General features: G+C 44.0%; 1 protein-coding gene across 1 annotated transcript in view; it reads left to right on the top strand.

Annotated features, from left to right (window-relative positions):
- Positions 1–18946, top strand: part of cfap77 (cilia and flagella associated protein 77) — a 91670-nt gene that overhangs the window by 22527 nt on the left and 50197 nt on the right. Inside the window, exon 2 of the mRNA XM_029722321.1 lies at positions 1698–1783. Coding sequence (XP_029578181.1) covers positions 1721–1783 — 63 coding nt within the window. The 5' untranslated portion in view covers positions 1698–1720. The remainder of the gene's footprint in view (positions 1–1697; positions 1784–18946) is intronic.

Genomic DNA, 18946 nt, shown 5'->3' with positions numbered 1-18946 from the left:
TTGTTGTCCTTAATTATCTTTTTGGCCTTCGGGTGCTGTAGATGTTCTGGAGGGTAGGTACTTTGCCCCCGGCGATGCGTTGGGAAGACCGCACCACCCTCTGGAGAGTCCTACGGATGCGTGTGGTGCAGTTGCCGTACCAGGCGGTGACACAGCCCGACAGGATGCTCTCAGTTGTGCATCTGTAAAAGTTTGTGAGGGTTTTAGGTGCCAAGCCAAATTTCTTCAGCCTCCTGAGGTTGAAGAGGCACTGTTGTGCCTTCTTCACCACACTGCCTGTGTGGGTGGACCATTTTAGTTTGTCAGTGATGTGTACGCCGATGGTGGAATTGCTAAAAAGAAACCACTACTAAAGGACACCAATAATAATAAGAGACTTGCTTGGGCCAAGAAACACTAGCAATGGACATTAGACCTGTGGAAATCTGTGCGTTGGTCTGACGAGTCCAACTTTGAGATTTTTGGTTCCAACCGCCGTATCTTAGTGAGACGCAGATAGGTCAACGGATGATCTCCACATGTGTGGTTCCCACCGTGAAGCATGGAGGAGGAAGTGTGAAGGTCTGGAGGTGCTTTGCTGGTGACACTGTCTGTGATTTATTTAGAATTCAACGCACACTTAACCAGCATGGCTACCACAGCATTCTGCAGCCATACGCCATCCCATCTGGTTTGCGCTTAGTGGGACTATCATTTTTTTTACAGGACAATGACCCAACCCACCTCCAGGCTGTGTAAGGGCTACTTGACCAAGAAGGAGAGTGATGGAGTGCTGCATCAGATGACCTGGCCTCCACAATCACCCGACCTCAACCCAGTTGAGATGGTTTGGGATGAGTTGGACCGCAGAGTGAAAGAAAAGCAGCCAACAACTGCTCAGCATATGTGGGAACTCCATCAAGACTGTTGGAAAAGCATTCCAGAAATTGGTTTAGAAAATACAAAGTTGTCATCAAGGTAAAGGGTGGCTACTTTGAAGAATCTGTTTAACACTTTTTTGGTTACTGCATGATTCCATATGCGTTATTTCATAGTTTTGATGTCTTCACTATTATTCTACAATGTATAAAATAGTAAAAATAAAGAAAAACCTTTGAATGAGTAGGTGTGTCCAAAGTTTTTACTGGTACTGTATAGAAAACACAGTAAATCACGTTTTTGACTGCACTGGGCCTTTAAGGTTAGGATTGGGGGAGGGGAAGCTGATCCTTGATCTGTATGGGAAACTTCACCCCAGAGCCAATTGCCACATTACTAATATTTAGACCCTAGATAAAACCAGAGCATGTGCTGTCAGTTCAATAAGAACATCTAAATCTGAGCAGAAATTTCTGAAGGATGTGTATCTCAAATCAAATGTTTAAATCAAAATGTGTATCTGTGTTAAGATGCCAAGCGTTTAGCTGCTTCGTGAGGGTAGGCCCATAGAATTAGAGAGAACATTATGGGCCGGTTTCCTGGACACAGATTATGCCTAATCCTGGACTAAAACACATTTTCAAAGTAGATTCTCCATTGAGCTTCTTCTTTAGTCCAGAAATAGTTTCAATCTGTGTCCAGGAAACCCACCTATGATGTAGGCTAGCCTTCTCCATGGGTATCAAGGTCGAGCAGCAATTGTACTATTTTAGGTAGGCCTAATTGATTGATTTGCTTGTTGGTTGTACCATCTGGAATAACTCCTCTATTTCCCCAAGGTGTAACCGTCCTGAAACTGGAAATGCAGGCTTCTCGCGTCGGAGTGGTCAGGGACTCCATGCTGGCTAATCCTCTTTTAATTAGGGTAAGGAGCATGGTTTGAAGATAGGCTACATGGACCAGGCAAAGCGCCGAGCAATCATACCCATACTGCATTGGCTGCCCTCACTTGCTTATTAGGCTGTGTTTGCACAGGCAGCCGAATTCTAACATTTTTTCCACAAATTGGCCTTTTGACCAATCAGATCTTTTCACATCAGATCTTTTTCAGATCTGATCTGATTGGTCAAAAGACCATTCGTAAAAAAATATTAGAATTGGGCTGCCTGTCTAAGCGCCTTAGTTTCTTCTTTGAGATATGATCTTTGTAAGTCGCTCTGGATAAGAGCGTCTGCTAAATGACGTAAATGTAAATGTAGATATTTCAATGTCATTCGATTTCAGAAAACAACACTAGAGGGCAGCATTGTCAGTTGAATAATATATTTCTTATCTCTGTCCAAATTATTTCTACTTCCTAAAGTGTACACTTCTTCACCTTCAATGATTTAAAACTGGAACATGAAATATGGTGCAAACTCCTACTAGCTCTGTGTATGGACCCTAAAACGTTAGGTTCTGAACTAATATTCATACCAATACCAACCTCAGCTATCATAGTTGTTGTATCGACGTCAAGTCTGAATGGCATTAATGAAGCCTATGGATAGAGTAGAATATAATAACTTTATTGTGCCAAGGATGCAATATATACATGTACTGTAGTTATTACCATGCAAGTCCTATACATGTACTGTAGTTATTACCACGCATGAGATCCCCACATTGTAATCTGTACATTGAATATATTCACTGATCATGTACTCTTCCTTGGCAAATAAAGGTGTCGTTCAGGTATGATTTTTTTTTAATGTTATTTATTTTACCTTTATTTAACTAGGCAAGTCAGTTAAGAACAAATTCTTATTTTCAATGATGGCCTAGGAACAGTGGGTTAACTGCCTTGTTCAGGGGTATAACAACAGATTTGTACCTTGTCAGCTCAGGGATTTGAACTTGCAACCTTTCAGTTACTAGTCCAACACTCTAACCACTAGGCTACGCTGCCACCAAATCTCTGTGAGACATTCTTTTTCAGTCATATCCAATACCAGGTGTATCAAACTCCATTCTTTGAATGATGCTGTGTCTGCATGTAGGTATTACAATTATACACTTCAACAGTGTTTACCACTCCTGCTCCTGGGACATCAATGATTACACATTGTAACTATGCAATAGACTAGAAACATGATTTAAGTAAAGGCTAATTTGTAATTTAAATATACAGAAAAAAAACTGTACACTACACTTCCTATGCATATGAGATGATTAATTTCAACCAGTGGAGAATGTAAAATGCTTTATTGAAAGAAGTTCATTATCCAGGTGTTATAAATACATAATACATGCATTAACATTTTGATAATTGTAATATTATATTATAAATACAAGTTCAATCTATACTTCAATGCACATATGGTGTGCATTATAAAAAAAATAGGAAGAAAAACGAGGTGGGGAGAGAGGTGTAGAAGATATAAAGGGAAAGAGGTAAGAACAGAGGTAGACAGCATATCATTAATGAATTACAGTGCTACCCTAATATTCTCTCAGTTCATCACAATTACATAGTGTCTAATCAGCCTTGGGCCCCCAGTTGGCCCGAAGGTTATCTTAAAAGCGGGTGAGGTGGCGATGACGGGACTGGCTTCCTCTCTCAAAACATACCTGCAGATGAGAGACAGATGGATAGAGAGAGAGCATGATTAAGCCTTGTTTTTTTTATTCTAACGTGGTCAGTCATCATAATCATTAGGAGGTTTCAAATTGAAAACTGACCTTGGATCATAAACTCTGGGTCTACTACATCTCTATCTGTATTTCAATGTAAAGCATCTTAGAGTAAACTCTATTACAAATAGAGTTTAATAATACTTCCTGTTGACCCGACCAAGTGACCTCTCACCTACAGTATGATCATGCTGTGCCCTCTGTGTCAGCCAGTTCAGATGCGGGATGGGTTCACCAACACAGCTAATATAAACTAGAGGATTTAGGGAGAAGGGGAGAGGGATGAAGTGAAGGAGAGAGACTGTTATTGAGAAAATAAGGTAGTTAAAGAGGAATCTGTGTGTGTGTGTGGTCTCACCTGGTGTCCACACTAAGTGGCTACAGAGTTCTTTATGCTGAAAAACATACACATGAGGACAAACAATAGAAGATAATGTCATTATTAGACTTTTACATTACCAAATCATTGTAAATTACTAAAGTATAATATCCCTTATAACAAATCATGACAACATTGATACATGTGCATGTGTAGCATGTGACAATAGCAGGATCATGTCAAGGATAGCGTCACAAATTAATACATAAATACCACTTGAAGCTTGATGATGACTTGATCATTTGAATCAGCTGTGTAGTGCTTAGGCAAAAACAAAAATGTGCACCCCTTTGAGTCCCCAGGACCAGGACTGAGAACCACTGCTCTTCATTGGGACCTCTTAAACTGCAGACAGGCTTTCACAGCTCTCTGTATCTGAGGACAGAAAACCTCAGAAATAGAGTTCATTATATTCAAATTAGACAGCACTGAATATGATGTTCTCTGTCCTCACTTCTATGGACTGGAATTACACAAAAGTACCTGCTCTATCCAGAATAGCCTACTCACTCACTTTGACAGCTAGGCCTGCTATCCTTTCACCCTCCTCCATGGCTGTTAGCTAGCTACCTACACATGTATTTTACAGTGATAAATATATCAAGATAGCTAGCTAATATGAAGTTAGGTAGCTGGTCAAATGTAATTAACTTAGCTAGCTATCTATACAGTATGTAAACTAGCTAGCTACGTTAGCAGCTCATTTGAGTTAAAATGCACTGTAGCTAGTTAGCTAATAATGCATCGTTTTTTTTTACATTTTGGTAATGTATTTACTTACTTGAATAGGTTCTCCCAGCCATGTGGACGATTGTTAACAGGGGAGCAAAGTGTGTTTGTCACCAGAGCGGTTTAGCGCATATTACTATTTACCTGTGAATAACCAGACCTTCATACAAACTTGCTATGAGGAATTCTTGATGCACAACAGAAGGTGCTGCCATATTCAGCCAGTACGCCCACAAGCGAGCCACTCAGGCAGAGAATGACGCGTGGAAGAGGGCGAGGAACGATACAGGCTATTTGCTCTGTGACCGGCATAATAATGTAATGAAACAAGCAGGGAGCAGATTTCGAACCCTCATCATTCTAGCCCAAAGTCCAGCACGCTATCGACTGTGCCCAAATGTATTAATTGGGGTTGGGGCCGATTGTGGCTAAAAACACTTAATCAATTTTAACAAGTGGAAAGGGGAAAAATTATTATTATTAGTTTATCACAAGGGTAGCAGGCTGTGAATTCTGCAAACAACGTTTCTAGGATGGGCTATTAGCTGAACAATAGACTATTCAACCTTTACTAAAGAATTGTCTAATAGCGAGCTAGGTGTGAACCCCCCCCCCCAACTTGTAACAAATCATTTGTATCTACCTTTCCACATCTACCTACACACGGTTAATGTTCTGGAAAAAATTAATTAATTAATTTCAACAATAATCTACATTTTAATTTAATATATATATATTTTTTTTAGAGCGCTGCCATATATATATATATTACCTTAGACCGCTGCCACTCGGGAGCCATGACCTATGTATATCCCAAGTGGCGCAGCGGTCTAAGGTACTGCATCTCAGTGCAAGAGGCATTACTACAGTCCCTGGTTTGAATACAGGCTGTATCACATCCGACTGTGATTGGGAGTGCCATTGGGCGGCGCACAATTGGCCCAGCGTCATCCGGGTTTGGCTGGAGTAGGCCTTCATTGTAAATAAGAATTTGTTCTTACCTGACTTGCCTAGTTAAATAAAGGTTCAATTTAAAAACAACTGGTGGCAACAATAGAGCAATCAATAGGAGGTGAACAGTGGCTGGTGCTGAAAATATAGCTAACTTGTTTTGCAAGTGTTGCACACCAACAGATGGAGAAAACCATCGAGCAATTCATTTCAACAATAATCTACATTTTAATTTGACTTTACAAACAACAAGAGCGCTTAATTGGAGTCTATTTCTTCGAAGCCTAGACCGGTTATAAAATAACTTAACTGGCTGATGCAGGTTCGATACCCGTGCCGGCCGCCACCAGGAGACCCATGAGATGGCTTTTGGTTTTAATTTAGAATCCTCCAATCCTCTATATGTAATTATTGGCGGAGAGTCACGTCATATTTTTCGACATACTGTAGGCCTACCGTAGGCGACATGAGTCTCACTAGTGTTGACTAATGTTCTGTTAAAAGTGGTGTAGGTCTTATTTATTTAAAGAGTATATTGAAGCCTACAACTATTTTAGCACCGTTTCGCGCTGCTCTGAGACAAGCATGGGGACTGGTCTTGATAAATCAATGAGATTTTTATTTTCACCTAATCTCCATTTGGGTATTGGTTAGACTAGAATTAGAAAATTAGGGTGCCGAAATGTTATGCTCTTAGTGTAACCTTTATTTAACTAGGCAAGTCAGTTATGAACAAATTCTTATTTACAAGGACAGCCTACTCCTTCTTCCCAGTCGGGGAATTGAACCCCAGTCTCCCGCATGCTTGCATTCTTTAGTACAAACATGGCCTGCTCTCCCTTATGTAAGGAATTAGGCACTTTCCCATGTTTACTACAGTATGTATTTGTTGGCTATGTTTACTTGTCAGACTACACAGTAGCCTAATAAACAAATGCAGGTGGTTTATATCTTCAAAATGCTTTAAATACTTTATTATCCAAATGTAAAATCATATACAGTAGTTCCTCCTTTAAAAGTTGCGTCATGCTGCAGCACACCTTGTGGGTCTGCAGCATTCTGTGGCACGCTATTTAATTGTCAACCAAGTTTTAATTGTCAGCCAAGTTAGTGCTAGTTTGACCACCAGAGGGCATCTTTGAGAAGCATTTGATAGTCTTCCATATTGGCATTACCAGATAATTTAAAACCTTTTTTGTAATAACATAGTATATATGGGATTGATTTTAAGAAATTTGGCTTAATTAATTTGATTAATATTATGGTGTTTCTATTCCGAGAAAAACGAAACCCTCAGGTTTTCTGTTAGGATGGAATGGAAAATATGTCGCTGAACAACGTGACGGTTGGGAGTAGGCTACAGCATAAGAGGATTGGAGAATTCTAAATTGTCAGTGATATTTATTCCCATAGTAATTCGTTATGGATCCATAACTAAATCAACATCTGCATTGGGTCAAGTGTGACTAGTAGGCCTACAGTGGTTCCTCCTTTAAAAGTTGCGAGCTTATGCCGCGGGATTTAGAGGTACCCAGCGTTACGCAGGCCACCGCAGGGGGGAGTTAGAGCTCATTATGCATTTGGGTCCACAAGGTGTGCTGCAGTATGATGCAACTTTTAAAGGAGGAACCACCATAGGCCAATACAGAGTGATAGGAATTTGTGCTTCAGTAAGGTTGGGGCTTCTTAGCATTCATTGCCATGGTTGTCAACTGTACTACAGAAATGGACCATAAATCACAGAAAATAGATGTTGTGGTGGCTGCTGCAGAGAAGTACTTAGGTGTACGAGGTTTTACTGCAGAAGAGTTACAAGGTGTGTGGAATGAAAGTCTAATTAAATAAAATTGTATTTGTCACATGTGCCGAATACAACAGGTAATACAACCTTACAGTGAAATGCTTACTTAGAAGCCCTTAAACAACATTTCAGTTTTAAGAAAAATACCCCCCCCAAAAAGAAATAAAGTAACAAATAATTAAAGAGCAGCAGTGCAATAACAATTGCAGGGCTATATACATGGGGTACCGGTACAGAGTCAATGTGCAGGGGCACCGGTTAGTCGAGGTAATTGAGCTAACATACACATGTGGGTAGAGTTATTAAAGTGACTTATGCATAGATAATAACAGAGAGTAGCAGCAGCGTAAAAGAGAGGGGGGCAATGCAAGTAGTCTGGGTAGCCATTTGATTAGATGTTCAGTAGTCTTATGGCTTGGGGGTAGAAGCTGTTTAGAAGCCTCTTGGACCAAGACTTGGCACTCCAGTCTTTTACCATTTTTAGGGCCTTCCTCTGACACCACCTGGTATAGAGGTCCTGGATGGCAGGAAGTTTGGCCCCAGTGGTGTACTGGGCTGTACGCATTACCCTCTGTAGTGCCTTGCGGTCAGAGGCTGAGCAGTTGCCATACCAGGCAGTGATGCAACCAGTCAGGATGCTCTCGATGGTGCAGCTGTAGAACCTTTTGAGGATCCGAGGACCCATGCCAAATCTTTTCATTCTGCTGAGGGGGAATAGGTTTTGTTGTGCCCTCTTCATGACTGTCTTGGTGTGCTTGGACCATGTTAGTTTGTTGGTGATGTGGACACCAAGGAACTTGAAGCTCTCAACCTGCTCCACTACAGCCCCGTCGATGAGAATGGGGCCGTGCTCAGTCCTCCTTTTCCTGTAGTCCACAATCATCTCTTTAGTCGTGATCACATTGAGGGAGAGGTTGTTGTCCTGGCACCACACGGCCAGGTGTCAGACCTCCTCCCTATATGCTGTCTCAACGTTGTTGGTGATCAGGCCTACCACTGTTGTGTCATTGGCAAACCTAATGATGGTGTTGGAGTCGTGCCTGGCCGTGTAGTCATGAGTGAAAAGGGAGTACAGGAGGGGACTGAGCACCCACCCCTGAGGTGCACCCGTGTTAAGGATCAGCGTGGCAGATGTGTTGTTACCTAGAGGGAGGTGTTTAGTCCCAGGGTCCTTAGCTTAGTGATGAGCTTTGAGGGCACTATGGTGTTGAACGCTGAGCTGTAGTCAATGAATAGCATTCTCATATAGGTGTTCCTTTTGTCCAGGTGTGAAATGGCAGTGTGGGTGCAATAAAGATTGCATCATCTGTGGATCTGTTGGTGCGGTATGCAAATTGGAGTGGTTCTAGGGTTTCTGGGATAATGCTGTTGATGTGAGCCATGACCAGCTTTTCAAAGCACTTCATGGCTACAGACGTGAGTGCTACAGGTCGGTGGTCATTTAGGAAGGTTACCTTAGTGTTCTTGGGCACAGGGACTATGGTGGTCTGCTTGAAACATGTTGGTATTACAGACTCAGACAGGGAGAGGTTAAAAATGTCAGTGAAGACACTTGACAGTTGGTCAGCGCATGCTTGGAGTACACGTCCTGGTAATCCATCTGGCCTTGCGGCATTGTGAATGTTGACCTGTTTAAAGGTCTTACTCACATCGTCTGCGGAGAGCGTGATCACACAGTCTTCCGGAACAGCTGGTGCTCTCATGCATGTTTCAGTGTTACTTGCCTCGAAGCGAGCATAGAAGTTATTTAGCTCATCTGGTACGCTCGTGTCACTCTGAAGCTCAAGGCTGTGCTTCCCTTTGTAGTCTGTAATAGTTTGCAAGCCCTGCCACATCCGACGAGCGTCGGAGCCGGTGTAGTTTGATTCGGTCTTAGTCCTGTATTGACGCTTTGCCTGTTTGATGGTTCGAAGGTGGTCTAGAGTTTTTTCCCCTCTGGTTGCACATTTAACATGCTGATAGAAATTAGGTAAAACTGATTTAAGTTTCCCAGCATTAAAGTCCCCGGTCACTAGGAGTGCCGCCTCTGGATGAGCATTTTCTTTTTTGCTTATGGCGGTATACAGCTCATTGAGTGTGGTCTTAGTGCCAGCATTGGTCTGTGGTGGTATGTTGACAGCTACGAAAAATACAGATGAAAACTCTCTAGGTAGACTCTACCTCAGGCAAGCAAAACCTTGAGACTTAGATATCGATATCGCTTAGATATCGTGCACCAGCTGTTGTTTACAAATATACATAGAGCGCTGTTCTATCCTGCCGATGCAGTGTGTAACCTGCCAGCTGTATGTTATTCATGTCGTCGTTCAGCCACGACCCTGTGAAACATAAGATATTACAGTTTTTAATGTCCCATTGGTAGGATATACGTGCTTTTAGCTCGTCCAATTTCTTTTCCAGTAGTACGGATGGCAAAGGCAGATTAGCCACTCGTTGGCGGATCCTCACAAGGCACCCCGATCTCTTTCCGCGATATCTTTTCAGTCTCTTTCTCCTGCGAATGACGGGGATGAGGGCCTGTTCGGTTGTCTGGAGTAAATCCCTCTCGCCTGACTCATTAAAGAGAAATTCTTTGTCCAGTTCAAGGTGAGTAATCTCTGTTCTCATTTCCAGAAGCTCTTTTCGGTCATAAGAGACGGTAGCAGCAACATTATCTACAAAATAAGTGACAAAAATTTTGAAAAAACGAACGAAATAGCACGGTTGGTTAAGAGCCCATGAAATTGCAGACATCCTCTCATCGGCACCATCTTACTGTCCCATCCTCCCAGGCCATCGGCCTGGTGTAGGATCAGTTAGGGTCAAAGTAGAGGAATGGAGTGTTGGTTTATTTTTATGAAATAGTGGTATATAGGTTTAGAGTTAGTTTGGTGGATTTTTTAAATGTTTGTATTAAAAATGTAACGTGATTGAACACACACTACCGCACAGTAGGTGGCGGCATGCACAAACAAAATGTGCAAATGCCTTGATCCCAAAGAAGAAGAAGGAGCATAGTTATGTTATTGTTGTATTGTTTTCGTTACATTTTCATAGTTCAGCTGCCACCGTCAGTCCGAACAGCACAGAATATAAACAAAAGGTGAAACATTATTTCTTGCTGTGTATTGAGCGCTAGCTGAAGAATGAGATGATTAAATGTATTTGTGAGATGATTAAATGTATTTATGAAAATAGATCATTAATCCAGAACGCTGCAGACCGCCTGGTTTTCCACCTTCCCAAATTTTCCCATGTCACCCTGCTCCTCCGCACACTCCACTGGCTTCCAGTCGAAGCTTGCATCCACTACTACACCATGGTGCTTGCCTACGGAGCAGCAAGAGGAACTGCCCATGGCACTCCATTCTGCTACCTCTGGTCTCTCGGCCCTCCCACTGCTACGGGAGCGCAACTCTTGCTCAGCCCAGTGCAAGCTGTTCTCTATCCTGGCACCCCAATGGTGGACCCCCCCCCCCCCACACACACATACACACACACTTCTAGCTCTGAGTTTTCTGATAGCCACTTTATTGAGGGAAACTGTACTTACTATGCCTGTGATATGCTATCTTAAGATGAATGCACTAACTGTAAGTTTCTTTGGATAAGTGTCTGCTAAATGACTAAAATATTCATGTAAGTAGACTGCTGATTGGCCACCTCATCCTCCTCTAGACTGCTAATTAGCCAGCTCATCCTTCTCAGAGATGACATCATGTTCTATGAGGTAATGGCGAGCATTTTGAAATGGTCTGTTTGAGATGGGGGTTTTGAAGTGTTTTTTTGGATATTAACTTTTAAAAGTGAGATTTTCACTGGGAAGTTACCTTAATAAAAAAATACATATTATTGACACATCACCCCCCCCCCCCCCCTGTGTAATTAGCATTTAGATAGGTGATGCCTAACTGATGAGTTCTCTTTAGCTCCTGTATCTTTTGCTCAAACTCATTATGAGTTGAGGTGAAAGTGATTAAATCCTATCTGCCAGAGATAACAGAACAAAAGAGCGAGGGGAATGATTAGGAGGCTCACTACATGCCTGATGAGTTTGTATCATGAACAGGAGACTGTCTTGAGCTGATGTGAGATGTTGTTTGAGATGATCACATTTAAAGCTTCCTCATCCCGTTCCTTCTCCTGTCTGCCCCCAACCACCACCCTCAATGCCTCTCTAGTACATCTTAGTCAGGCCCGCTGGGCCCATGCTCAAATGCCCTGTGTTCTAGGAGGACTAAGCCTCTGCACTGAACCAGAGGTTCACTGATGCCATCAACACTGGGTGTCCTCCGCATCTCCTAATTCTGCTTCCTTTGATTTCAACTTCATCAAGTCTTCCAGTGAAGCAGAAGAGAAGATGAAGTGAGCCAGTTTATCTCTCGGTTTCCCTTTTTGTTGCTGGGATTAATTCTACATTATGTCCTCTTACACTATCCAGCCCACCACCACCGGAATAGAAAGGGGGAGCAGGGAGCCCTTTGCCCTTTCGCATACCCCTCCTCTTTACCCGCCTTTTCCAAAGGGGCATGTTTTGGCTGACGCAGAAAATTTGATTATTTTATTTAAATGTCTATGATAATGAGGAACACATGCGTTTGTACAGCCCTTTGAGATAAAAAGATCTCAGTTTTGCTACGCATGCTCATATTCGTTATAAACGAAGGCTGTCATAGGTGAATTTTGGCCAGGTTTTTTTTTCTGCTAATTTCTGTAAATTAGGATCTGACCCACCCTGAGTGATGGCGTAGTCATCTGCTGTCTGGAGGACACAGGGTTAGAGAGAGGCGTGATGGTGACTGGCTCCAAGGTTTCCCTGAGTATAGATCAAGGATCAGCTTCCCTTCCCCTAATCCTAACTATTAGTGGGGAAAATGCAAAACTGACTCAAGATCAGCGTCCAGGGGCAACTTCACCTTAAACCTGTTGACAAATGTGACGTCATAATCCTTCACCAGTGGGTTTTTGTCTCGCATCCTGTGCTGTGACTGCTGCTGTCCGATAACTTCCAGTCTACAGCCAGGGTGTGTGTCCTAAATGGCACCACTTTTGACCACCCAAAATGTAGTGCACTATATGGGAATAGGGTGCCATTTGGGACTCAAGCAGAGAGAGGGGTTATAAATCATAGTGATGCACAGTTGTGCTAATGGCCACAGAGTGGGGAGGAGTTGGAGGAGATCATTTACAGCTAGTAGACAAGAAGAAGGACCTGAGGAAGACTTTGCGTATGTGATGGGGATTCAATGAGCTTTATAAGCCCTAGTAGCTTCTAGCTGCCATATTATATCTACAATGAAGTGACACTCAGTGATGTGAAGGTCTTCATCTCAAATGGCACCCTATTCCCTATGTAGTGCATTACTTTTGACCAGCCCTCTCCTCCTCCTTTCCTTAACTCTGTTAATTCACATTTGATGAGCCACGCCACATAAATCCTATTTCCAGGCCTTCATTCCCTCCTGGCTCCTAAAGGAGAGAGATCGGGAGGGCAGAATATTTGTGGTCTTCTCTGTGCATTTCTAGACAACGGGGCCTGCTATAGCCCCATCAGCATGTATGTGTCCCCAGTCCTAGTCCCATTACCTCACCATCACAATCTAGGCCGGTACGCTACATGACCAATGTCTGCCAGGCAGGAAGACCGAGACTTAAGACACGCTGACACACACACACACACAGAGAGAGATAAACACACAGGCATATGCAAGTATCTTCTACATTTGAAAGCCAAAGATATGTAGACTCGCATACAAAGTGAGATCAGGTCATTCAGAACTGTTGTTTTCCGTTCATCATTAGAAATGAAAATAGCACCCCCAATTGAAAAAAAGTAGCCTGTTGGTTGCATTCCGGTTTGATGTTTTTCATAGCAAAAATCTTAGCTAAATCTACAGATGTCAGATCTTAACTTAAATTCCCTGAAAATGAGCAGTTCTCTTTCACTCCATCCGGGGTCCATCGAATCATTGGGATCAGGGCTTGCTATCGAAATCATCCTCTCTCACTTGCTCAAACGCTAGGCCTAGGTCCTATTATTGCAACATTCAAATGTGCAAAAATGTATTTGAAATACAGCCATACACATCAACAACAGTTGTTTTATATGACTAAATTGTAAACGTAATAACACAAGATAGATATTTATAATTCAGTTAGTTAGTTTAATCAGCTATGTTTACTAGGAATGGGGAAAATGTATGACACCACCTTGGCCCCTGAGGACTAGAGTTGCCCATCCCTGGTAAACAGTGCATTTGGAATGTATTGAGACCCCTTGACTTTTTTACACATTTTGTTACGTTAGTATTATTCTAAAAGTGATTTAAAATGTTGTTTTTTTCTCATCAATGTACACACAATACTCCATAATGATAAAGCAAAAACAGGCTTTTAGAAAATTGAGCAAATTTATTCAAAAACAACTGAAATATCACATTTACATAAGTATTCAGACCCTTTACTCAGTACTTTGTTGAAGCAGCTTTGGCAGTGATTACAGCCTAGTGTCTTCTTGGGTGGGACGCTACAAGCTTGGCACACCTGTATTTGGGGAGTTTCTCCCATTCTTCTCTGCAGATCCTCTCAAGCTCTGTCAGGTTGGATGAGGAGCGTCACTGCACAGCTATTTTCAAGTCCGGGCTCTGGCTGGGCCACTCAAGGACATTCAGAGACTTGTCCCGAAGCCACTCCTGCATCGTCTTGGCTTTGTGCTTAGGGTTGTTGTCCTGTTGGAAGGTGAACCTTCGCCCCACAGGTCCTGAGCGCTCTGGAGCAGGTTTTCATCAAGGATCTCTCTGTACTTTGCTCCGTTCATCTTTCCCTCGATCCTGACTAGTCTCCTAGTCCCTGCCGCTGAAAAACATCCCCACAGCATGATGCTGCCACCACCATGCTTCACCGTAGGGATGGTGCCAGGTTTCCTCTAGACGTGACGCTTGGCATTCAGGCCAAAGAGTTCAATCTTGGTTTCATCAGACCAGAGAATCTTGTTTCTCATGGTCTGAGAGTCTTTAGGTACCTTTTGGCAAACTCCAAGCGGGCTGTCATGTGCCTTTTACTGAGGAGTGGTTTCCGTCTGACCACTCTACCATAAAGGCCTGATTGGTGGAGTGCTGCGGAGATGGTTTTCCTTTGGAAGGTTCTCCCGTCTCCACAGAGGAACTATAGAGCTGTCATAGTGACCATCGGGTTCTTGGTCACCTCCCTGACCAAGGCCCTTTTCACCACGATTGCTCAGTTTGGCCAGCGGGCCAACTCTATGAAGAGTCTTGGTGATTCCAAACTTCTTCCATTTAAGAATGATGGAGGCTACTGTGTTCTTGGGGACCTTCAATGCTGCAGAAATGTTTTGCTACCCTTCCCCAGATCTGTGCCTCGACACAATCCTGTCTCAGAGCTCTACGAGCAATTCCTTTGACCTTGATGCTTGGTTTTTGCTCTGACATGCACTGTCCACTATGGGACTTTATATAGACAGGTGTGTGCCTTTTAAAATCATGTCAAATCAATTGAATTTACCATAGGTAGACTCCAAGTTGCAGAAACATCTCAAGGATGATCAATGGAAACAGGATGCACCTGAGCTCCATTTCGAGTCTCATCGCAAAGGGTCTGAATACTTATTCTTGTTTTAATATATTTGCAAAAAATTCAAAAAATCTGTTGTCGTGTCTTTAGTATCCTTAATGTGATGACATGCCATTTTATGAAATCGATTACCTAACATTTAATTGATTACGTGATTGAATTAAATCATGCAACAATTAACTCCTTAATAATCTGGGGCACCATGGCGAAGTTTATTTAAGGAGTTCCGTCTTACGAATTAACTCTTAGAGATCTAAAGATCTCTTACATTTCAGTCATCAATCAGTCATTAATTATTCTTGACCTTCTATCAGTCTCATCTGAACGTCGTAAAATTCTTGGTTATCTGCACGAACCCTAGTTTTCATTTTATATTTACATTTACGTCATTTAGCAGACGCTCTTACCCAGAGCGACTTACAAATTGGTGCATTCACCTTATGATATCCAGTGGAACAACCACTTTACAATAGTACATCTATATCTTTTTATTTTATTTTGTATTTTTTGGGGGGGTGGGTTAGAAGGATTACTTTATCCTATCCCAGGTATTCCTTAAAGAGGTGGGGTTTCAGGTGTCTCCGGAAGGTGGTGATTGACTCCGCTGTCCTGGCGTCGTGAGGGAGCTTGTTCCACCATTGGGGTGCCAGAGCAGCGAACAGTTTTGACTGGGCTGAGCGGGAACTGTGCTTCTGCAGAGGTAGGGGGCCAGCAGGCCAGAGGTGGATGAACGCAGTGCCCTTGTTTGAGTGTAGGGACTGATCAGAGCCTGAAGGTACGGAGGTGCCGTTCCCCTCACAGCTCCGTAGGCAAGCACCATGATCTTGTAGCAGATGCGAGCTTCAACTGGAAGCCAGTGGAGTGTGCGGAGGAGCGGGGTGACGTGAGAGAACTTGGGGAGGTTGAACACCAGACGGGCTGTGGCGTTCTGGATGAGTTGTAGGGGTTTAATGGCACAGGCAGGGAGCCCAGCCAACAGCGAGTTGCAGTAATCCAGACGGGAGATGACAAGTGCCTGGATTAGGACCTGCGCCGCTTCCTGTGTAAGGCAGGGTCATACTCTGCGAATGTTGTAGAGCATGAACCTACAGGATCGGGTCACCGCCTTGATGTTAGCGGAGAACGACAGGGTGTTGTCCAGGGTCAAGCCAAGGCTCTTAGCACTCTGGGAGGAGGACACAATGGAGTTGTCAACCGTGATTGCGAGATCATGGAACGGGCAGTCCTTCCCCGGGAGGAAAGCTCCGTCTTGCCGAGGTTCAGCTTGAGGTGGTGATCCGTCATCCACACTGATATGTCTGCCAGACGTGCAGAGATGCGATTCGCCACCTGGTTATCAGAAGGGGGAAAGGAGAAGATTAATTGTGTGTCGTCTGCGTAGCAATGATAGGAGAGACCATGTGAGGATATGACAGAGCCAAGTGACTTGGTGTATAGCGAGAATAGGAGAGGGCCTAGAACGGAGCCCTGGGGGACACCAGTGGTGCGAGCACGTGGTGCGGAGACAGATTCTCGCCACGCCACCTGGTAGAAGCGACCTGTCAGGTAGGACGCAATCCAAGAGTGAGCCACGCTGGAGATGCCCAACTCAGAGAGGTTGGAGAGGAGGATCTGATGGTTCACAGTATCAACGGCAGCAGATAGGTCTAGAAGGATGAGAGCAGAGGAGAGAGAGTTAGCTTTAGCAGTGCGGAGAGCCTCCGTGACACAGAGAAGAGCAGTCTCAGTTGAATGACCAGTCTTGAAACCTGACTGATTTGGATCAAGAAGGTCATTCTGAGAGAGATAGCAAGAGAGCTGGCCAAGGACGGCACGCTCAAGAGTTTTGGAGAGAAAAGAAAGAAGGGATACTGGTCTGTAGTTGTTGACATCGGAGGGATCGAGTGTAGGTTTTTTAAGAAGAGGTGCAACTCTCACTCTCTTGAAGACGGAAGGGACGTAGCCAGCGGTCAAGGATGAGTTGATGAGCGAGATGAGGTAAGGGAGAAGGTCTCCGGAAATGGTCTGGAGAAGATAGGAGGGGATAGGGTCAAGCGGGGAGGTTGTTGGGCGGCCGGCCATCACAAGTCGCAAGATTTCATCTGGAGAGAGAGGGGAGAAAGAGGTCAAAGCATAGGGTGTGAGCAGGACCAGCGGTGTCATTTGACTTAACAAACGAGGATCGGATTCATCAACATTCTTTTCAAAATGGTTGACGAAGTCATCCACAGAGAGGGGGGGAGGGGGAGGAGGATTCAGGAGGGAGGAGAAGGTGGCAAAGAGCTTCCTAGGGTTAGAGGCAGATGCTTGGAATTTAGAGTGGTAGAAAGTGGCTTTAGCAGCAGAAACAGAGGAAGAAAATGTAGAGAGGAGGGAGTGAAAAAATTCCAGGTCCGCAGGGAGGCTAGTTTTCCTCCATTTCCGCTCGGCTGCCCGGAGCCCTGTTCTGTGAGCTCGCAATGAGTCGTCAAGCCACGGAGCAGGAGGGGAGGACCGAGCCGACCGGGAGGATAGGGGACATATAGAGTCAAATGATGCAGAAAGGGAGGAGAGGAGGGTTGAGGAGGCAGAATCAGGAGATTGGTTGGAGAAGGATTGAGCAGAGGGAAGAGATGATAGGATGGAAGAGGAGAGAGTAGCGGTGAGAGAGAGAGCGAAGGTTGCGATGGCGCAATACCATCTGAGTAGGGGCAGAGTGAGTAGTGTTGGAGGAGAGCGAGAGGGAAAAGGATACAAGGTAGTGGTCGGAGACTTGGAGGGGAGTTGCAGTGAGATGAGTAGAAGAACAGCATCTAGTAAAGATGAGGTCAAGCGTATTGCCTGCCTTGTGAGTAGGGGGGGACGGTGAGAGGGTGAGGTCAAAAGAGGAGAGGAGTGGAAAGAAGGAGGCAGAGAGAAATGAGTCAAAGGTAGACGTAGGGAGGTTAAAGTCACCCAGAACTGTGAGGGGTGAGCCATCCTCAGGAAAGGAACTTATCAAGGCGTCAAGCTCATTGATGAACTCTCCAAGGGAACCTGGAGGGCGATAAATGATAAGGATGTTAAGCTTGAATGGGCTAGTGACTGTGACAGCATGGAATTCAAAGGAGGAGATAGACAGATGGGTCAGGGGAGGAGAGATGAGGATTCCAGTGCCACCACCCCGCTGATCAGATGCTCTCGGGGTATGCGAGAACACGTGGTCAGACGAGGAGAGAGCAGTAGGAGTAGCAGTGTTTTCTGTGGTAATCCCTGTTACCGTCAGTGCCAAGAAGTCGAGGGACTGGAGGGTAGCATAGGCTTTGATGAACTCTGCCTTGTTGGCCGCAGACCGGCAGTTCCAGAGGCTGCCGGAGAACTGGAACTCCACGTGGGTCGTGCACACTGGGACCACCAGGTTAGAGTGGCAGCAGCCACGCGGTGTGTAAGCGTTTGTATGGCCTGTGCAGAGAGGAGAGAACAGGGATAGACAGACACATAGTTGACAGGCTACAGAAGAGGCTACGCTAATGCAAAGGAGATTGGAATGAAAATTAACTAAACAACTGGGGAAGCGAGAGAGCAGCGCTTCCCTCACTAACCTTTCACTGAATCAGCAATATACAATTTGGCTTAATTATTAATTTACTAACTAACTAAATAATCACACAGAATTACATACATACAACAGGATAGATTATACATTGATTACTAATCATGCCATGAAAAGTCCCTAGTGAACTAACTCGATATGACAGCTGGTTACACAAAGGGTGGGGTAAGAAAGAGCGGGAGGAGGAGAGACAAAGGAATGGGTCTCTATCGGGCCTTGAGAAGCTATGCTCACGTAAATACAAAATCTTATGCACTCTAATAACCGCCCATTCAGAAAAAGAAAATGCAATATATATGTTTACGATTGAGCTGGGCTTTGATAGATGGGTTGATGATGTAAGACTGTTTTGCCCAGCAGAGATCGCCATTGTCCTTTATAGAGTCTTTCTGGTCGTAGTGTTGATTAGAGGGGATACTTTGGAGTACCCTGTAGT

This window comes from Salmo trutta, chromosome 29 (genome assembly GCF_901001165.1).
Source record: "Salmo trutta chromosome 29, fSalTru1.1, whole genome shotgun sequence".
Lineage (NCBI taxonomy): Eukaryota > Metazoa > Chordata > Actinopteri > Salmoniformes > Salmonidae > Salmo > Salmo trutta.
This window is presented reverse-complemented; position numbering and strand designations above follow the sequence as displayed.